Here is a 23382-nt window from a genome sequence, read left to right as displayed (position 1 = left end):
GACATTTACATGTATCAGCAAATATGTGAAAGATTTTTATAAGTGCCTTTCATGTTAACCTGTACAAATAAATGATGTTGAACAGAGGAAATGTGAAGAATAGACCAGTAGCATGTGTCAGTTTTTATAGTCTGAGATTCCAAAATAAACATTCAGACAAACTGCCGGGTAGTTCATTAAACTCGGGGTACTTTACTTTTATTACTCTTAGGGCTGTTTTGAGACGGAATTTGATGATGTAGCTAATTGTCTAACCAGAGTCATAAGGTTTGGGCTGTATAAGTAGAGTACCTGTGTGCAAAAGGGTAGCTTTCACTGTAGCATGATAACTTCCAGTCCCATCTCTAACATGTCTGTCTGTAGTTTGTATTGCATCCTCTTTACTACTATTTTTAAAGACCCTGATTTATTTCTACAACAACACAAGAAAAAATTTTAATTGAAGTGTTGAGACACATGCTATATTCCCAAAGTTGAAACACAATATTTGCACATTATCATACAGGCAAGAATCACAAGCTAAATTCCATAGGTCTTTACTAGTTGAGGTCATTGTATGAGATCTATGTTAAAATAATTTTATGTTGTTTGTATCTTCTCTCCTAAAACACCATAATACCACAGAGGTGTAGAGAGGGTTTTCCACAGTTGTTTGGGTTTCCTTCCTGCTGTACCATGGGAACTTGACCTTGTACTTGCTCAGGAAGAGTGGTTACCGCTGATAAACTCACTCAGGGTTAACTTACTGAAGGTCTTGGCAATGTGACCAACAATTAAACAAGTACAACTGGCATCAGTTCTTCTCTTAGTACTGTGCCTAAGACTTCTGTTTTGAAATTTGTTAAAAGGTAGATAGAAAAATCAGGTCCTGAAAGAAAACATGACAATACATAGTAAAATAATCATCCATTGCAAATTTCTATTCTTTAAGCTAGTCTTTAAGTTACACATTCAACAACCTTTGGCAAAATTTGTTGATGACCAGTAGGTTGCCAAATTTCAAAATTGCCATACTGGTATTTTTCACTTCAAATCTTTTTCACTAGTCTTCATTTTCACTGTCATGGATTCTACCAGGTAAAAATTGTTCCATTGGACTAAAGCTGGAATTCTTTTTTATTGAAATCTGTTCAACATAATAATGACGCAAGACTTGACATTTTTAATCTAAAATGTACTTGCTTTGGGTTTTGAAGAGAAACATCTACAGTTAGCCAGGTTACCAAACCTACGTGTATTTTAGGAGTGGAGTCTCTTTTGTCCTCTCACAAATACTATTTGCAGAGAAAACAAAAGCGAAAATAGGTTTCTTTGGTAAGCTGGCTACCGTTATTTTACTTTTCATTGTGAAATATGTCTACTGATGAACCACATTCAAACAAGGCAAGCAGGTACATGTACATGTACATCCTTGTGGTCAACCTACAACATTTCATTAGTGTTGTCCGGCCGAGAGCCAAGTCCTGAACTTCCAACCTGTTCAGATTTAATCCAAGAAGAAACAACAAGGGTAGATACATGTACATGAACTATACTATAAATATAATACAGAACAGAGCTAATCCATAATGATACTAGCTACACTAAATGATGTACATTGTATGTACCTCCTTGTGGTCAGCCTACAACATTTCATTAGTGTTGTCCAGCCGAGAGCCAAGTCCTGAATTTCCAATCTGTTCAGATTTAATCCAAGAAGAAACAACAAGGGTAGATACATGAACTATACTAAAATACACTACACTACTCTAATCCATATTGATACTAGCTATACTAAATGATGTACATGTACAGTATGTACCTCCTTGTGGTCAACCTACAACATTTCATTAATGTTGTCCAGCCGAGAGCCAAGTCCTGAATTTCCAATCTGTTCAGATTTAATCCAGTGGCCGCTAGTTGTGAAGTAATAAAGGTCCACCTTTGCCCCGGAGCTGTGGATGGACACCCTATTTCTGACCCGATGTGTCCCTTGGTATACATACTAATGGTCAGACTCGGAAATGGCTTTCCGCTGTCATAAAATGTTCAAAGTCATTATTCGGACCCCCGACAAAGCCCCGGTGCTTGGACAGTGGGGGAAACTGGATAAAGGGGAAATGAGGATCGAGGGAAAACTCAAAGGACCACCTAGCCTTTCGGTATACAGATAAACCTGTACAACTAACCACCTCTACATATCAAGGACCACCTGGCCTTTGATACACAGTCAAACCTGTACTAGTGCCCAGCTCTCTATAAGGACCACCTGGTCATTGATATACAGTCATAGCTGTACAAGCCACCACCTCTACAGAAGGAACATCTGGCCATTGAAATACAGTGAAACGTGTACTAGTGACCGTTGCAAAGTGTGTCAAAATGTCTGTGACAGAAGGAAAGGTTCAAAACATGCAATGGAACACCTTTTTGCTAGGTGTTCTGTCAAAGGCTGAATGATACCTAGGCCCCTGTTACATGCATGACATTATATATCTTGATCTGTATTAGAGTCTTATCAGTACTGTAGCTGATATTTTACCACATGTCCAAACTGTTTCGTGCTGTATACACCATGTGTCTGCATGTGTATTTGTATATCTCTATGTTTGCTTGTTTGTCATAGTTCTTTTAGTAGTGCAAAGCTTACAAATGTATGTTGCTCCCTTGTTGCTTTGTTGCATGTTATCATCGTACTGTAGAATAGTTATAGTACTGAAAGCAAATTGTGTCTAATATGTTTATATTATAGTAACATTATTGCTTGACTGTGTACAGTGTGTAGTTACAATAGTAGTGGCCATTCCTTTGAATCCATTTTTCATTAACAAGCCGCAATTTAATTCCGGAAAAACAATTTAATTCCGGACTCCATGCCAATAACTCCAGAATGCTTTACTCGATTAAGTTTATATTTTTTATGAGTACATACCAGAGGGTGACAATTATGCGGAACGCGTCAATTGGTCCCTAGGGAGTAGTCCAATTATATATAATTATACTATAATTATCTATAATTATACATAATGATTTGTCCATTATACATAATTATATATATGCCTTTTTACCATTATACATAATTATATATAACCCCTTTCCCCATTATATATAATGATACATAACCCCTTTCCCCATTATACATAATTATAGATAACCCATTTCCCCATTATACATAATTATACATATCTCTGTTAACCATTATACATAAATATATATATCTGTTTTCACCATTATACATAATGGCACACAACTATTCTAACCATTATACATATCCCTTTTCACCATTATACATAACTATGTTAAGTATTATACATAATTATATATTATTATTATACATAATTATATATAATTATGTATAATTATACATTATTATACATAATCATATATATTCCTATTGACCATTATACATAATCATGCATAGTCTACGATATATTTAATATTGACGTTATGACTGATGTGAAATTCTGTTAACATCTCTACATGATTCCCCATATTAATGGCAGTGAACCATTCTGATATCAATTTGCGACATCGACAAAACCTGGTCTGTGGGCTACAATCAACCTACTATCAGACGTCATACCTCCAGGGTCATGGGAACAGCACCCAAACCATGGGCAAAAACTTTGCACAAATTACAACAGATCCACCTTCAGCCGTTGGGCGATCCGACCCGCTGTCGGGCGATACGGAATACACCGTGTAGTATTCTATCTGTATAATACATTGAAATTGATTAAAATAAGAAACAATTGAAATTTAAGATCGAACAGATTTCAGCCAAGTTTATGAACTATTCTATAATGTTAGCCACTTTGTAAAAGGTCTTTTTACCAATAGGTTGCTCTGACTAATATTTTCATTTGGAATTCAACAAACAATCTAATAATCAGTGAAGTAGAGAAGCCAAGCATTAGATCATGAACCACTTAGCATGTGCAACCCTGTCTCCTGTGTGGATTCCTACTCTCCAAGCAGAGGTTTGGGCTTTGGCCGAAGTTTGGGGTTATTTTGGCGTGTTTTTAGGCTTTTTTATCAGGGTTTTTGGGGGGAGAATTCCAGTTCCATTAAAGAAACCCTGATAAATAAAACTAAAAAGACGCCAAAAATACCCCCAAACCTCTGTTTGGAAAGTATGGATTCCTGGTGTTTTACAGTCTCCAGCAAGAGTTCATAAGAGATTGGATGGGCGGAGAACCTATTTGTCAACCCCACCCCATGCCATGATACATGTAGTAAGGACGTCCCACCAGTATTACAGATTCCCAAGGGCCATGCATCTGGCAAAACAAACACATGCCTCCAAGGAAATTTTACTACAGACAGCCCAGGGTAGGGGTAATTATAAGGTAGTAGGGGTAAGGTGCCAATAAACTGTAAGGAATGAATTCTACACCGTCAGCTCAAGGTTATAGGGGGAGATGAACTTTCAAGACTGCATAGCTGTTATTGTTATCCCAAGCTTGAGACTAGAGTACCAGAAGGATTCAAAACTATACCTGTAGTCCAAAAAGTTACTTTTGAGCTGAAATGTTTAGCAAACCTACATGTGTATCTCTCATCCTACTTGTAATACTATGCAGGGATAACTCTAGAAGCATGCCCATGTTGTTTATGAAAGGGTCAGAAATTTCCTACACCAGTGTGCTTGAGTGCAGCCACAGGCACATGTACCCGACTACAGCTATTTCCTTCTAGGAAGATATTCTCTATGGCTGTGTTTTCTTCAGATCTTTGCAAAATAATGATGACAACACTCTTTCAACATGTTGAATACTCCAGCCTATCCAATGTGAACAAACTACCCCTTCCTGGGATGGGTGATCCCTGCTGTCACATTGGACTTTTAGGAGACAATTTTTAGTGTAGTGAGGAATATGGGAGCCTACAAAGGGAACAAAACAATACAGGCAGTTACTGAAACCCATTTTCCCCATAGTGGGCAAATCTTGACCCTTTTCAGTATCAAAATGATATACATGTAATGTTATATTGAAGGATCAAATAACAAAACAACCTTGTTCCTTACACTTTCAAGAAAGTTCTGTGTAGTTGTTTTGCTTGTATCCTTATTTCTACAATGTAGCACTATGCATTTTGTAGTACAACTAAACTTTCTATGATTTTCTGGCAGGTATTAAAATTCCTTTCAACAGTTCTAGGCAGTTCACTGTCCCCAATTTACCACATGCCAGGCAGGGAGCCAGAGAGCAAGCCAGGGCTGGCACAGGCTGGGCTGGCAGATATGATTTTGAGACCCAAATTGAGGACTATACCAACTTCATGAAAGGGGTAGACAAAGAATAGTATATTGTAGTCACTTCAAACACCGCCAAATGCTGACCAGATTTTCTATCATGGCTCTCCTTTGTGACTAAAAAGCCCATTGGCATAGCCACATATGTAAAAAGTTTTGACATTTGTATGGGGAGTTTACAATAAGGATGCCCCAAGTTGGTGCACAGATGGTAGCTTGTGTCTAGTCCTTCAAGGCCTACTGGACATGTAGATGATAGGTGTGATCCCAGGAGGTCCCAGGAGGTCCAGTGGCTCAAATGAGGCTCCTGATTCTCCCTCACTGGCTTGAATTGCTACAACGTTGCCTTTTACTTGCACTTCACAATTGACAATTAATTACTAGTAGTATTTTTATGAACACAGCATTTGTAAATACAGTCAGGAACTACTCTCCAAGCAGAGGTTTGAGTTTTGGTGTGTGTTTAGAACTTTTATCACTTTTTCGCAATGTTTTTTTTAATGATGCCAACCCAACTTGTTGCTGTATAAAAAGATACCTGTACAAAAAAGGATGCCCGATGAAAACGCCTAAAAATAAGCCAAAACCCAAACCTCTGCTTGGATTCAAGGTAGTCAGGGAGGGGGGGGGGTGAGTTTATTGTGATCATGGAGGTAGAAAAACAAAGTGGGTTGTGCCAAGCAGCTATAGTCTGGATGCCAGACCCATAACACACTGGGCCCAAAGTTACTCTGTGTGTTATTATAACTTTAGCCCAATGTGCTATGGGTCTGGAATCAAGGCTTAGCAGCTGCATGTTACCCCTGGCTTCAGACTGATCCACAGTGAGACTGATCCTAGGAAGAACTGTTGGCTAACAATAGGCCTGGCTAACACAGTGGGTGGCTAATTAATCACAGATCCTGGCTGCTGCCAACATTTCCTCCCCTCTACAGCATTTATGGCATAGCTGGTCACTGGTGATTCAAACAAGAAGATGACGGAAAATATTTAGTATAGGAAATTGTGATTCAAAGAATGAAACTGATGAAAAGCTTAAAGTTCCCAACTGTTGCGAATCTCCAAGCAGATCCTAGGGTGGCATAATACAGTATCAAATTGGCCAGTGTAAGAAACAGGAGGAGCAAGTAAAATAAACCCCCACTGTTACACCAGGAAATAATTCTTTCGACAGAGAGGGTCCAACTGGACTCTGAGTATTGGACAGAGAGGTCCATTATACAAGTATTCTTGGTCCAAATTTAAAGGATTATCTGCCTGGCTAATTTGATACTGTCTTATGCCACCCTATTGCTAGCCTCCTTCGCAGTCTTGTTGGGCGTCGGCGTTATTTTTTCTCTGAGCGACGCGAGTAATATGCGGCCGCGAGGGACGATTTGCTGCCAAGGGAGTTTTTGCCACGGAGAGAAGGTGGAGCGCGAAACCTTCTCTCCGTGGCAAAAACTCCCTCGGCAGCAAATCGTCCCTCGCGGCCGCATATTACTCGCGTCGCTCAGAGAAAAAATAACGCCGACGCCCAACAAGACTGCGAAGGAGGCTACCTATTGCGCCCTAGGCTAGGATCTGTTGGGATGGGGCTCCTCCATGCAGGGAAAGTTGTGATAATCTCCAAGCAGATCATACGGTGGCAAGGCAGTACATTGTATTCCATTGGCCAGAGAAATGTCCCTTAGCCACTGGAGTTTATCCGCTTTTTAGGTACATGTGCATCACAGAGTATTTTTCTAGTATTAGTACGTAAAACTTGTGAACATGTTCATATTTCTATCTCCAAATTTTCTGTCAAGAACTTTTGCAACGTATAACGACGTAACAGTGGAGAATCTAGAACTTGGCATCCAGCCCATCAATGCACTTTTTTCCTTTTCCAACTCCTGTTCTATGCCACTTCTGTTACATTGGCTAATGGACTGTATCTCCTGGATACTGCCTTGCCAGTTGCCACCATATGATCTGCTTGGAGATTATTCAGTTCTCTTGCGTCAATATCAATTTCAACAGGGGTCCTCCAGATAAGACAGGCTAGAACACAACTCAATGCACATTTAGGACCATTTTAGAAATGTGTAGCTGTAAGGGTCAGACTTTTAAGTTTTGATGATGCATTGGCCAATTTTTTCTGACAAAAGATTTTCACAATTGCCCCAATATGGAAAGGTGGAAAATCCTGTTTTGTACCATGATGTGTGTCTCCTTTCCCCAACAAGCTCTTTACAGGGACAATGGCATCTGTCACTCAATGGCTAATTTTCATGGCAGGGTGCTATTTCCTATTTTGCATGGCTAATTCAGCTACCAAAAACAAATGGTGTGTTTATGCAGGAACCTCTTTGGTCTCTGCAAGAAAGCTATTTCCTCCATTCAAGGACATTATACTGTGTATAATGTCCTTGCTCCATTGAAGCAAGAGGACAGAAGGATGTTATGCTCCCGGCCTATCTTGCAGTCGTTTAGAAACTAATTTGTAAACAATATATTCAACAAATGAAGTTTAAAATCAATCTTTTTGATTCTCAACTCCTTGATTGAAGCAAGGACATATGATTAAAGGTTCAACGTTGTCAACATTGTAACGTAAACAGGAGGCCAATGGACAGGCGGCCAATACACTCCATTTTTTTAATATCCTCTTGCCCCACAGATAAATTCCTTGGGGACACGTTGGCCAATGGATAGGCGAGGAGTCCTTGATATGATCAAGGACATTATGATACACTGTAATCCCTGGGAACAGTCTGGTATCCAGATTGTGCTGGGACATTTATATTCTTGGAAAATAACAACTTGTACAAAATCTAAAATATGTGAATTTTTGAAACTTCTGTAACAAGTAACATAATCTCTAGTATATTTTAGTTGTGGGGATGAAAATTATATAAAATTTTCTGATCAGAGAATGATATCTATCTGCAAGGAGGCTAAAAATCAACCTCCTTTCTTTTTGGCTTTTAAACCCAGCTACCAGGATTGTAACAGTGGGGGGTTTATAGGCACTACCAGCTGACCCAGCCGAGGGGTCTAGACCTTTTCGGCCGAGTGGTAATAGAGCGTCAGCATGTGGACTGGTGCCCAAGTTTGGTCGTGGGTTCGAACCCCGTCCCGGGACCAGTGGGTTTTTTATCTGTTTCTACTTGCTCGGCTCCTGTTTCTTGCAGAATCATCCTGACAGGACCCTATGGGATAATTTGTTCAACTTCATTCATTTGCATGTCTATGACAAGGGCTGACCTAAGTTTGACCCCGCATAAGAAAAGGTCCTCGAGTAGAATAATTAAAGAAATTTCCAAGGAGGTGCAAGAAAGAAGTAAATCCAATATCACTGGTATGGCCTCCTTCAGTGAATATTGACTACCATACAAATAAAATCAAAACTCAGTTCACTCACAGTGGCTCCTTGCTGTAGTAATAGTAGTAGCTTATATACACGTTTAGAGGGATTTGGGCATCAGATCTAGAATACTGAAATATTCCCCAAGAAAAAAAGTTTCCTGAATTATGCATTATACTGTCAAAAGACAACTAGCACATCATGCATGTGTGTTAATCACGGAAACCAGGAAAAAATGACCTGGAAGGTCCCCAAGGCTGGCATGCCTTCAATCAAAATCATCACATAATTGTGTGAGAATGAAGAGGGGAGGTGAAAGCACAACTTGTGACAAACTGCTCATTGGACATGGGTAAAGACCATTTGGTTAGTCGAGATGCACCATAGAGGACATTGGCACACAGCATTGTACATGTAGACTACAGATGAAAAGTATTAAACTACAAACTACATGTAAAAGGCACAATGCCTCCTCTTTATCCAAAAGGTGTGAAAAACACTTTTTTCCATTCTTAGTAGATGCTTTCCTAAGATTTTTAAAAAGGATACTTTTTTCCTCTAACATATCTTTGAGTAAAAATTGTGTTTGGTTTTGTCACATTTTTTTAGACCTCAGGAAGTCAACCCTAAGTGTACCAAGGAGGTTAAATACAAGTGTATTTAACCTCCTTGCTTGTACCAGTTGGTAAACCTTGTGTAATGGGAGGGGTGGGGTGTTGGTAAATGACTTCTCCTCCCTGTCAATTAAAATGCAAACAACAACTACCCTTCCTTGATCCAGAATAATGGGCATTGCAAAACTCCAAAACAAAACTGCTACAACAACTGTGCTAGAAATTTCTTTTGTAAGCCTATGAACACCCCCATGAAACTCCTTCCTCTTCGCCCCCGCCGTTCTGCTTCGCCCCCGCCCCGTTCTGCTTTGCCCCCGCAAAAAATCTGCTTCGCCCCCGTCGTTCCTCTACGCCCCCGGCGCAATTCTGCTTTGCCCCCGTCCTTCTGCTTAGCCCCCAATGCCGGCAAAGCTCACAGTCGACACGAAAATCGTCTGCAAAATAACAATAAAGGCTGTGCCGCCAAATTTAAAGTAGCCCATGCTCCGGCAAACATTCTGGACCACCTTTCTGCCAAGTGGCGTTGCACAAATCCTTCCCATTCAAAAGTTTACCCCTACCTCACGGCCCGTCAGTGGTTCTTACGTTTATAAGTACTGGCGGGAAATTTCACTCACGGCTGTACTTATAAACGCCAGTACTTATAAACGTAAGAACCACTGACGGGCCGTGAGGTAGGGGTAAACTTTTGAATAGGAAGGATTTGTGCAACGGGGCGGGGGCGAAGCAGAACGGCGGGGGCGAAGAGGAAGGAGTTTCATGGGGGTGATGAACATTGTCTTGACTTATTAGATTTTATACTCAATCAGAATGTAGTTTGTGAAATTGGTAACATTAATTTTTGTGTCAACAGTATGGAAATCCTTTTTTTGAATGTTGTACATTATACACTGTGTATAATGTCATTGGTTGTACAATTCTGCAACAGTTACCATCACATGCTCTACCAGGAAAATGGGCAGACGGATGACATTATCAGTAACAGTTGTGCAACTCTTTACGTAACCCAGTCAGATTAATTTGTGCTACCAACTGATTCATTTGACGAGTCCTGGACCTCTTGGCCTAGTGGTTAGAGGTTTGTAAGCTGGCGACCAAGGTTCAATCTCCAGGGTCAAGGTTCTTTTCTCGATCCCGCCTCGTGTGTTTCAGCAAGGTCATACCTCCTTGGCCACAGTTGGTTTCTGTGTGCTTCAGATTTGAGGACAAATCTTACAAAGAAAAGGGGGAGTAGTGGAACAGTGAGGTTTCAAGTACTACCAACTGACTCATCTGATGGGTCCTGGACCTTTTGGCCTAGCGGGTATGGCGTAGGGACCCGGATTCGATTCCTTGGAGCCCCCTTTGTATGTGTTTCCGTACTGCTCACTCTTGTTTGTTTTGAAATTGATATCAGAATGGTTCACTCCCATTAATATGGGAAATCATGTAGAGATGTTAACAGAATTTCACATCAGTCATAACGTCAATATCAAATATATCGTAGACTATGCATGATTATGTATAATGGTCAAGAAGAATATGTATAATTATGTATAAATATGTATAATTATGTATAATTATGTATAATTATATATAATTATGTATGATACTATACATAGTTATGTATAATGGTTAAAGGGATATGTATAATAGTTAGAATAGTTGTGTGCAATTATATATAATGGCGAAAACAGATATATATATTTATGTATAATGGTTATAAGAGATATGTATAATTATATATAATGGGGAAATGGGTTATGTATAATTATGTATAATGGCGAAAGGGGTTATGTATCATTATATATAATGGGGAAGGTGGTTATATATAATTATGTATAATGGTAAAAAGGCATATATATAATTATGTATAATGGACAAATCATTATACATAATTATAGATAATTATAGTATAATTATATATAATTGGACTACTCCCTAGGGACCAATTGACGCGTTCCGCATAATTGTCACCCTCTGGTATGTACTCATAAAAAATATAAACTTAATCGAGTAAAGCATTCTGGAGTTATTGGCCTGGAGTCCGGAATTAAATTGTTTTTCCGGAATTAAATTGCGGCTTGTTCATTCAAAATGTTTATCTCCACCGTGTACGTACATATACATTATTGTTTTACTACATATACTTTGTAAGATTGTGTAGTTACAATTATAGTAGTGGCCATTCCTTAGAATTGAATCCACTGTTCACCATAAAATTTTGGTTCCCTTTTACAATGAGACATTTTTTTCTTCATCACATACATCTATGTAAAAAATCTGATGTTCCTATAGCACAAGTAGGAAACAGCATGGAATTTTTATCATAACACAAGACGATAAGACCCTCTTAGCAGGGGTAGTTTCTGCCACGGTCGCTTACACTGTTGACTCTGGTGGGGACTCCACCGCCGTCAACAGCACTCACAAAAGTCCAAATATTCCGCCAGCCAGGAAAAAGATCCGCTGGTTTCTCTCACAAGACACAGCCGGATTCCAATCCTGGTGGGAACCGTCTCCAGTCTGCATGTTGATTCATTGATACATTCCGGTTTGTTGTTGCATGATGACCAAAACGTGTTCATTTCCAGTTTTTCGTTGTTGTTTTTTTCCTTTTCTTTCGTCCTCCCTCCCTTCCTTTCACCGCCATCCTCTCTAACTTTGAGAACTGAGACTTGAACCTTTCGAACTCTCAGCTCTGGACAAGCTCAGCACTCGGCACCTCTATACCTCAACGCAACCGGAAATCGTGCAATCGAATGTCGTGTTCGACATCGCGAGCCTGGTGCTGTACGGGACGCAGGCCACGCCCATCCGGCTGAAGATCCTGCTGGACCGACTGTTCAGCGTGCTGAAGCAGGAGGAGGTGCTGCAGATCCTCCACGGGCTGGGCTGGACATACGAGGACTACGTCAGGGGATACATCCTGCAGGTGGGAAGAACTTACAAATGTACCATTTTAATACATTGTTTGTACCTTCATGTACATGCAAGTTACCAAAAATAGCTGTGTCATCAGGTTGGTAAAGCACTGGTATAGTATATAGGGGCTGGGCTGGACATACGAGGACTACGTCAGGGGATACATCCTGCAGGTAAATATTACCTACATCTACAGTAACTGTATATTTATATTATGTATATACTGTCAAACCTGTACTACGTCAGGGGATACATACTACAGGTAGGGACAACTTACCATTACCTACATGTACATTTGTATATACTAATCCTGTACTACGTCAGGGGATACATCCTGCAGGTAGGAGCAACTTAAACATTACTAGTAGTACCTGTACGTACATGTGCTGTGTACACTGTCAAACCTGTACTACGTCAGGGGATACATACTGCAGGTAAATATTACCTACATCTACAAATGTACATACTGTATATACTGTCAAACCTGTACTACGTCAGGGGATACATACTCCAGGTAAATATTACCTACATCTACATACTGTATATACTGTCAAACCTGTACTATGTCAGGGGATACATACTCCAGGTAAGAACAATTTACATGTACCATTTACCTACCACTTACCATAATATTATACAGTTAAGTCGAAGGTTAGACATCCAGGAAATAAGATACGCCAAAAAACAGTTACTCAAACAACTGAATAGGATTTTGGAAACAGTCAGACGGTCCAAAATCGATATCCAGTTGCTTGAGTAATACAGTACTGTTTTTTTTATGTACAGTTAAACTTACAGTGTACATATTGTATACTATACAAGTCACCATTTCTACATAACAAATGGCCACTGATATACATCGTACAGTCAAACCTGTAGAAGTGGCCACCTCTACATACTGCAGGTAGGAATGACTTTTACCTACATGTACATGTACTGTGTATACTGTCAAACCTGTGCAAGAATCCTTGCATTCATATGTCATGGGATACATCCTGCAGGTGGGAACGACTTAATCTTTACCTTTATTTACCTTTTTTAAAACCTTTTCAGCTTATGATTTTAGTTTTACCTACAAGTTGCAAGTTGGTATTTCATGCCTTGATGTAATACTTGCATGATGTAGTCTACATTTAATACACTCATCACACTCACTCTCTCTTTTCATGTACAGGTGCTTATACAATGTATGTCCTAGTTATCATTTTGTCCTTGGTCATTCAGTGATGAGAAAAAAACAATTACAGTATTTCCTTTTTTGATAAGGCTGAGAATGGTATTGTTGTTTTCTCTTACACCACTGCAAAATGTACATGTGTTTTAATCCGTATGTTTACAAACTTTAACGTAATTGAGGTTAACCACAGGTAAGCATTGAAAAACCTACATGATATTTTTAACCCTCATTCCTGGATTGATTTTAAACTCTGGTACTTAAATCAAGGCATGACCATTTCTTGTTCTCTTCTAGTTTGAAGACTGTCAAAGCATGCATTTAGTAGTGAATAGCAACGTTCTGCATTCACAACCACTTAACTCATTTAGAGCCGACATTTGAATGCCTTCATCGGGGCAATTATGACTTTTAGCTGTGCACTGAAGATACATTGTAGGTGTTACTAGTTGCCCTGATTGAGATGACAGACAGACATTGAAAAGTCGGTTCGTGCTTAACAAGTGGTTGTGAATTTTGTTATTCAATCATTAACCAACCTGTTGAAATTATTCACAGATACTTAGTATTTTGTTAAACACAATATACTGTTGCTCACCTCAAATTTTCGGTTGCACATCCGTCGACCCTCCTCAGGAGTGAAATGATTACTTTGAGCACTCCTGAACTCCTGAGGAAGGTGCGACCAAAAATTTGAGGTGAGCAACAGTATATTGTGTTGAACAAAAGTACTAACTATTCGTCTTCATTGTGGAATGTACCGGTACCAACACAGATGAGCTTTCATGCTACATGTTGTAATAGTGTCCTTTTTTGTTGTTGTGTTGTGTTGTGCAGGACCTTCCATGCTAACAGTTTCCTGTTCTTGTTGTTGTGTTGTGTTGTGCAGGACCTTCCATGCTAACAGTTTCCTGTTCTTGTTGTTGTGTTGTGTTGTGCAGGACCTTCCATGCTAACAGTGTCCTGTTGTTGTGTTGTGCAGGACTGCCAGGGGAAGGTTCTGGAGCAGTGGATCATCGCCAGCCGGGACGAGGAGATCATCACCATGCAGCAGTTCCTGAGATTCGGCGAGACCAAGTCCATCGTGGAGCTCATGTTCATGCACGCGAAGGACGGGACCGTCGGGGCCTGCTGCAGCCCGCCAAAGACTGAGTCCGACATCCGGGCGTTTATCGAGAGCACCCACAGCAGGCTGCGCAGCCCCGGGCACTCCCGCAGCCCTGTCCTCTCCCCCCACACCGACGCCACGTCCACCGCAAGCACACATAGTAACGACAGCGTGGCCGTCAGCGTGCCGCCCTCCGCCAGAATAACCACCACCCCGCCGCCTCTACTCGAGAACTACCCGCCGACGTCGGTCACCCCAAATGGTCTGGTGATCGAGCCGCACCTCGCGGTGTCTACAGAGAACCCCTCTCCAACGCCGCAGGCTGTGTCCCCTGTGAAATCTGAACCCGGCAGCAGAGTGGAGAAAAGCATGACCACCATCCAGCAGGAGCAGGCCGACATACGGGCCAAGCTGGGCCTGGAGTCCTCGGTAAACTCTCCCCACAGCATGGAGGGCCAGGTGGTCCCCACGTCCCAGCACGGGCACTCGCACTACGCCGAGATGAAGCTGAAGAGCCTCCGTAAGGTTCACACCGACCCGAAGAGAAGGTGGAGCATGTATCGCGGCCACGCCCACTCCAACAGGGTCATGTGCCCGTCCTGCGGCAAGAGCTTCTACGACAAGGGGACGCTGAAGATACACTACAGCTCCGTCCACCTGAAGATCAAGCACAAGTGCACGATAGAGGGCTGCAACATGGTGTTCAGCTCCCTACGCAGCAGGAACAGACACAGTGCGAACCCGAACCCCCGGCTACACATGCCCATGCTGCGGAAGAACCGCGAGGGCAACACGAACACGGTCCGTAACATGATCGACAGCACAAAGCCCCCGTCCTCCTGCACCTCTTCCCCCTTAGCTCAGCACATCGCCACCACCATCTCCCCCCTAACCATCACCTCGGCTCCCTGTGCCTCCAGAGAGTCGTCTCCTCCCATCTCCACCAGCCCGGCGGCGCTCACCCCCACCCCTCACTTCGACGCCATTTGGAGCACCAGCATGTTCCACCGGGCGCTTGTCGGGGTCACCGACGCCCTGGCGCATATGGGCGGTCACACCGCCATCCCCATGCCCATCGCCCCCACGATCCCCATCTCCACCCCCTCCTCAGCCTCCAGCCCCCTTCCCCCCGTCTCCCTCCCCTCAATACCCCTGCCACAGAACGACATCATTCCAAAGAAGAAGTCTAGAAAGTCCAGCACCCCTATTAAGCTCACCAAAGTCACGGAGGAGATAGAGGACATGGAGGACAGTGTTTCCACGGTGGTTAGCGAGAAGGGAGAGGAAGAAAACGAAGAAGGGGAAGAGGAGGAGAGAGGAGGCGGTGGGGAGGACGGCACGGAGCTCAGCCAGGAGCAGGTCAGAAAGAGAAAGAGCAAACCGCCTGAAAAATGTACCCAAGAAGAGGAAGAGTACGCAGAGAGCGACAGCACATTGCGGGAAAGTCCCGACCAACTCGACGACAAGAAGGTGAATTCTCACGAAGAAGGGGAGACGGGCAGTAGTCCCAAAATTGACAATGAACATGACGGTGCCAATGAGGATCGGAAAATGGAAGAGATGCTAGAAAACAAAGATGAGGACTGCAGAAAAGAAGAGGAAGATAAACGAGACGAGCAGTCAGATGAGGACACTTATTCCTGTAACGGACACGAAAACCCCGGTAGCGGGCATACCAAAGAAACATTGTCCGACGTCGCGACCCGATTGGCTGCTAACTTCGGGCTCTACAACCTTGGCACCGAGATGTCAGGCGTCAACAGCTTCATTCCAGTGCAGAAAATCAAGCAGGAGATTCCCGACCAGCCGGACAGTCTGAGCCTTTACGGCTCCTTCCTGAAAGGGTCTCCCTTTGAGACGAGTCCCCTGTACCCATACCTGTACGGGCAGAAAGCCATTCCCGAGATGGGCTTACCGCAGAGCCTGATGCACAGTCCCTACAGCGAAGTGCACGCGGCCAGGATGGAGGTGAACCAGAGCCCCTCCGACCGCTCCGGAAACGAGTCCCCGGACGGCATGGCCTTCAACTCCAAGACGTGCCACGTGTGCAGCAAGACCTTCAAGAGTACATACAGTGTGAAGTTGCATTACAAAAATGTGCACCTGAAGGAAATGCACACCTGCACGGTGGACGGGTGCAACGCGACGTTCCCATCCAAGCGCAGCCGGGACAGGCACAGTGCGAACATCAACCTCCACCGCAAGCTCCTCACAAGAGACATGACCGACGGCACCAAGGCCGGCTTCGGCTACGGTCAGAGTCTTCGGGACGAGTTCCTCGCAAAGATATACGGCAGCCAGGGTCTGGCCTTGCCTATGACGAACGGGGACGGGCGAATACCAGACTTTACTGTCCTCCCCCACTTTGGTCACGACGTCCAGAGAATCCCATCTTACAGAGAGGACTACAACAACCCCGGCATGGAGAGCAAGGAGGGCGACGGTAGAACCGGAGAGGACCCTGAAGAGGAAGACGTGTCGTGCAAAGCAGCTGTCAACGGAGAGGTTAGCAGCAAGTCCCACGAAAACAACGCGCACGACTCCAGCGCTATTGACCTGCGCACAAGAGGAAGTGAACCGGACGAGGAAGATAACCCTGCGTTGTTACACAGTGACCAACCAGACTTCGAGGACAAGAACCCTCCATCCCACGGTTCTGAGGCCGATGCGGATGAAAGCGACGACGTTAGTGTAACCATTGACGGGGAAGACATGGACGAGAGAAGTAGCCCGGACAGTAGCGAAGTCTTCGCCTCTAACGGAGGGGAGAGACTACCGCAGATGGTCGGGTCCAGCGAACAGAGTAACACTACCTCATTTTAAACCTGCAAGTTTCTACAAGAATAGTTCCATTGTCTGCAACCTTTGCCACAAGCTGTACAGCAACAAGAGCACCCTCCGCGTGCATTACAGGACGGTGCACCTGCGCGAGATGCACAAGTGTAAGGTCCCCGGGTGCAACATGATGTTCTCTTCAGTCCGCAGTCGCAATCGGCACAGCCAGAACCCCAACCTGCATAAGAACCTCTGACTGTCCGCCGACGGGGGCTGCACGTTTCTTCCACACAACTGGGGCTCAAACTTGTTCGATTGCTGACAGAATTCGAAAGGTCATGTCTCGTTGTCAAAGGCCTGGCAAGTTAATGTGTAGATTTGTTTAGACCTGTCTCCAAAAGGCGACATTTTATTGTGATTTTGTCAAGAGATACCAAAGACTGAAATTTATAAATCTGTTGTTGATTTGGCAAAGTTTATTTCTACAACGGAAAATGAATCCGAAACGGATGCACGGCAATAAAGATGTAGAGAGGACTATACCAAAGATTAGACTTTAGTCCGAATCCACAAGCACAGCACAATCCGTTTAAAGTGATAGTTGTTCAGCACTCTGTGTACTCAGCCTCTATCATGACAATGATAACAGGGCTATGATAGGTAAAGTACACACTAAATAAGGGTTTGCAATATTTGCAAGACACAATGGAGATTTTTTTCTTGGCAATCTAAAGTTCATTTGGTTACCGAGTTTCGTGGTCTTTGATCCTATTAGCCAAATTTGGAGAAACCATTTTGTATGACTGAAGCTGAAAAAAGAAAAGAGAGAAGTAGAATACATTTGTTGGATGCTGCTGAAGTGAGTTCAGTCTGGTTTGAACCGGAACGAATCACAGAAATGCCTCACAATGGATCAGATTTGAGCCCCACGTTCCAAACCAAAGAGTATTTGTACAGAAGCTTTAATATACTACTGAGAGAAGACCAAAGGCACTATATTTCGTACCACACTGTAAGCAGCAAAGTGTTGTCCTGCACATATGCTGGAGACATGTTTCTATCTGTGTGAAAAAAAGGCAAGCACCAATTCAGAAATAGAGTCAATTTGTTGGACAGTTTGTAGAGACGAGGATTATAAGGGTAAATGTCACTTAGATAAATAATAAGCGGGAGGAAAGCTGTTCTGCTTTTTCAATTGTTACCCAAGATGTGTATCAATTTTTCCTACTAATAATTGTTGTGTGCTCCGGTGGTGCAAGTTCATACTGTTCTGTACTCTAGTATTTGTCCATGTTTTTTTTTTTTTTTTCTCTGTGGCGTTGTGTTTCTTGTTCCTGATCGTGCTCGAAAAGACCTGAGGTCGTGTGTGTTTTGTGTTTCTGAAACGTTACGAACTACATTGTACATGTACGCTTTAAGTTCAACACAGCCTCCCAGCTCTCATAAGGAGGTTTGGCAGCACTATGTAGTTAGTTAGGGTTCAGTGTCAGAAGAATGTAAACCAAAGACTTTTGTACCACAACCACTGTTGCTGTGTGTGCATGACCATTAGCCCATCAGTCGTGTGTTGTTTGAGAGAGAAAAACAGAGATATTTATATACATACTACACAGTGATTTTGCATATCAAAGAAGCACTGTGTGCCCTGAAGGTATGGCTATTGTACAGTATAATGCCAAATTTGTGTCTACACTGTGATTCGTGTCATTCGTTTTCTATAGCTTCACAGTTGCACTGGAGCAGCCAATGATAATGAATGTAACAAGAGCTGAGAGAAGTATTTTGATGTGCCAATTTATTGAGCTCTCTGCCATATGGTTTATCGTGTTATCAATATTAGACCAATTGACTAGGTGGAATTAGGACGGCTGTCAGGTAGAGAGTAATGCACTAGTTTTCCCAGTGGGCAGAGTATGTGCAGGAGCACTGTGCTAGGAAATGACCTGCCCGGATCAATACGTTAGCCAAGGAGAGACAGACCTACATGCCTAGTGCTCTCTCATTTATATGTTGCCTTGCGATGGTGTTGTGAGAAAAAAACACACACCAACAACGATACCAAAGAAAAAATACACTACTGGTTCCAAAAGCTTTAGATGGAAACTGTATGTATGTACATGTATGTATGTACCGATCCTATGCCGCGCCTCAGGGAGTTAGAAATATATATATATGGCAGGCTGGGTGGTTGCTTATCCGAGTTTCAGATTTATTCCAAATATCTATATATCATATATTGGAATATTTAGCAATACGTAGCGTGTCTGTAAGCAATTATCATTCATGTGTCGGTTTTATTTTTCGTAATATATTATATATAAATCACCTTTTTGAAAGGTTAGTAGCCATAGATGTTTATTATTACCATACCACGAGAGTATTATTTTTGTGACTGGTGCTAGTTTTAAAACATAGCCGTTCAGTATTTTGCATCTTGTTATGATATATACATATATGTATATATATATCTATAAATATATATTTTGTGTATCGTCTTTATGTGCAAAACGTTCTGTTGTCTTCCAGATATATATGTGGCCTGGCCATTGATTCATTTCTAAGAAATGACTAAGTCTAATTTGTGGAAAGGAAAATGTCCAGATGCGTGTAGATGGTCACACAGGTTCTGTGTCCAGTGGCTGTAGTGTGAAGCTGCTTTTATCGTGTAGCACAGAAAAAAAAGTACTACAACTATGTTTTTTACAGTTCTGTGCTCCCAACTGTGGTGGTACCCTTTTCGGACTGTCTGATTGAATATCGTATGGTCAGTGCACGTAGATGTATCACCATCATATTGTATGTTGTTGGCATTCCTTGTATGTGCGTCATTTGTATGGCTCCCATACGTCTGGTTTCCATTTGGCGTGTTGCGTCCATTCCTCAAATCTGATATACAACGTTGCGACGGCAGTGGAAGACCAAGTAGATTAATTTGAGCTGTGTCACAATTGTGATATTAGTATATCTGTCATCCCGGAGTGGTGAGTGCAGCAAAAACGGATCTTATTGTGGTGAGATTGACGGATAAAGGCGAGTCTACCGCTGATAAAAATGGATGTATGCCACCCCCCAACCACATGATGACATATTGATTTTGCATTGGCTACACGCTTCTATTCCACCTGCCTCTATTTGCTATTGCCGAGCTCTTTCTTTGTACGATTGGCATTTTTTGGTGGTCTCTTGTAAATCGAAAAAAAATCACACAATGAAACAAATAGTCTGAAATGGTATTTTTTATTGCTCCATTCTTCTGTAAGAAGTCTGCTTCTTTTGTTAAACAACGGAGGCAAATACTCAAGATGTTCTTTCTTTCTCAGAATAGTTTTGTGAGGATCAAATTGAAAATATTACCCATATCTCACTAAGCCAGATTGTCGCTTGTTTGACCATACGACTACTAATATGTAAAAGTTTGTATTGCTGGCAATGCAAGAAGAGCCATTCCTCGCTATCAAGTTCCCAAATAAAATGGGAGCCTTGAATGTCACCAAAAAAAACAGACAAAGCTCAACTGAAAAAAAATAATTGGCAATATCTGCTTGTCTGTCTCCTGAGTTTTACAGCTCTTTTCATTCCGTACTTCCTGCGACCCTAATGGCTTAGCAGGTGGTCATTTTAATCCTAACGCTGACCGTTCCTAAGCGATGTTCTCACCCGAGCGACTGAGGCTCGGTGATAACGCCTTATTGGTTTTTCCTCTTTGAGACGCAGCCCGGGATTAGGGGTCACATTACTTCGGTCTTGGCAATTTTCCTCTCGGCTCATTTGGGTTCACTTTGGACCAGAAAGGTGGCCCGTATCTACCTGGTTTACACGAAATCTGATGCCAATTATTACCTCAAAGAAATGACATAACTACCTCCTAATCCCTTTGCTTCAAAGTCAATCACGCTAGCAATACCAAAGACAACGCTGCAGATAAGGACTTATTCCCCCAGAGTGCTATTTTGTGACTTTCGGATATCCCTGCATTCCTACTGAGTTTTTTCTTCTTTCACAGGCAAAAAGTGGAGCCTAATTCTTACTTAAAACAGTACTTGTGTACACAGGTTTTACCTTAAAGATGTGAGATATTTTACCAAAAATCATACATTGTCATGTCTTCTCAAAGATTGTCATTGGTTTTAAGCTTGCTCATGTTTCAAAGATTGTGATGTTTCAATATTGTCTGTAATAAATGTATCTGTAAGGTACACTTGGAATTGCTGTTGTCTGACCTTTCATTGGTTTGTCTCTTGGTCTAACACTTCCTACTATAGAGGATCATATTATTAACATATACGCCAATAACAAGCTGCCAGTAATTCTAGGGAAGCCCCCTTTGAACAATGAACTTAAACGTGGATTTGAAATATTCTAAATTTGAGCTTGAATTCAATTTGTTGAGGAACTGTACATTCCTGTTTTTGTACAATAGTCTTTTGAGACTGACTGAGAGATACACGTTTTTTGGGGGGGAGGGTAAAAAAGGGTTTCTCATTTCTTGCCGGCCAATTGCTGCCAAGTTGCCACTTACCAGTGATGCCTGCTACATTGTATCTGATTGGCCATTCAAAGATATGGGCATGTTTGCTTTACAAGTAAATGGTTACACACACAACTTACAGAAGTAATTGTTCAGACACCTGGGCTGAATCGACTACAGCACAAATTTAGTTCCAGTAGGCAAAAGTTCTAGAGTACCTTTTTGCAAAGAGTTCAACTAAGATTAACTCTAAAGAGTCTACAAACAATCAGTGCAATGAACCCTAAATTGATATAATGACATCTTTGTTAAAGCAGCTGTTCTATGTTCAACTTGCCAGAGTCATTATAAGTACATGGTTGTATGTACACTGTACATGTATGCTATAGGGATATACAGATCAAACGTTTATGTTACAGAAAAAGTCGTTTTATTTTGTACCGTGTTAACTAAGGATACACTGGGGTTACAACTTTATCCAGTTTGACATATCACAATGTCCTGTACAGTCAAACGTGCCTAAGAGGACCACCCAGAGGACCAATTCACTCTTGGTCTATGTGGACAGGTGGTCACTATAGACAGGATCCTTGATGCTCATGTCAAAGGGAAAAATTATTTAAGGGACCAGCAAAAAGTGGCCGTATTTGCCAGGCGGTCCCTATTATATATAACATAGAGGTGGTCACTTGACTGTACAGATTTGACTGAAAATCGATACAGGAAAAAGAAAGACTTTGGTTCTCACATTCATACTCTTCAATGTAAGGATATTCTGCCAAGGCAGAGCCTTGGGTTGCCTATCTGTCCCAGGGTCCTCTCTCCATGGCAGACAAAAACTACAGAAAAAGTTATGTTTTATTTTGTACTGTATTGACTTAAAGGATACACTGGGGTTACAACCATTGTCAGTTTGACATACTTGGGCTACCGGTATATACACACAATCATGTACAGTAAAACCTCCCTAACATTAACAAGACCACTTAGAGGACCAACACACCCATGGTCTACATGTATGTGGACAGGTGGTCAATCCTTGATGTTCTCGTGTCAATGGGAAAAATTATCTAAGGGACCAGCAAAAAGTGGTCACTTGTACAGGTTTAACTGTAAATCGATATAGGTTGAAAAGGAAAAAAAATTCAATCTGTTCTCAAATTCATAGTCTTCAATGTACTTGTAAGGATATTCCACCAAGGCAGGTGGTCACTATAGACAGGTTTCTTGATGCTTGTGTCGATGGTAAAAATTATCTAAAGGACCAGTAAAAAATGGTCACCTTGGTGGTCACTTGTACAGGTTTGACTGAAAATCGATACAGTTTCAAAAGGAAAGACTTCTGTTCTCACATGCATAGTCTTCAGTGTAAGGATATATTCAGCCTTGGGTTGCCTATACATGTATCTGTCCCGTGGTCCTCTCTCCACAGCAGACACAAAATGTCCTGCTGGCTTCTCCGGCTGTCAGGGAGGGAATCAATACGTAGAAACAAAAGACATGGTTGTTAAATTTAATGGTTACTTTAGAAAATTGGCAATAACAGCGGGGCGAAGCTGATGGGGCCTGAAATGGAAGTGTAAAAGTTGAATGTGCCGGTGACAGTAAATCCATCACCCTAGCCACCGGTAGAACAAACGGGCTGGCTAGGGTACAGGGCTCGCAGGGTTGGACAAGTCCCATTGCCCACTTGGACAGGGCAAGTAAAAGCACTGTTCAGGCAAGTGAATATCCCCCCTGTACTTGCCCGATTGGGCAAGTAACTTTTTTGAATG

The 23382-nt window shown here is 42.1% G+C and overlaps 1 protein-coding gene across 2 annotated transcripts in view; it reads left to right on the top strand.

The window, feature by feature from the left end:
- Positions 1-21326, top strand: part of LOC109482358 (zinc finger protein basonuclin-2-like) — a 52602-nt gene extending 31276 nt beyond the window's left edge. For both annotated transcript variants that reach the window (XM_019785046.1, XM_019785048.1), the window contains 2 exons: positions 11857-12092; positions 14239-21326. In XM_019785046.1, the coding sequence (XP_019640605.1) occupies positions 11857-12092; positions 14239-17187 (3185 nt within the window). In that variant the 3' untranslated portion in view covers positions 17188-21326. The remainder of the gene's footprint in view (positions 1-11856; positions 12093-14238) is intronic.
- Positions 21327-23382: the final 2056 nt, after the last annotated feature.

Source organism: Branchiostoma belcheri, unplaced genomic scaffold, assembly GCF_001625305.1.
Source record: "Branchiostoma belcheri isolate BF01 breed outbred unplaced genomic scaffold, Haploidv18h27 scaffold6, whole genome shotgun sequence".
Lineage (NCBI taxonomy): Eukaryota > Metazoa > Chordata > Leptocardii > Amphioxiformes > Branchiostomatidae > Branchiostoma > Branchiostoma belcheri.
This window is presented reverse-complemented; position numbering and strand designations above follow the sequence as displayed.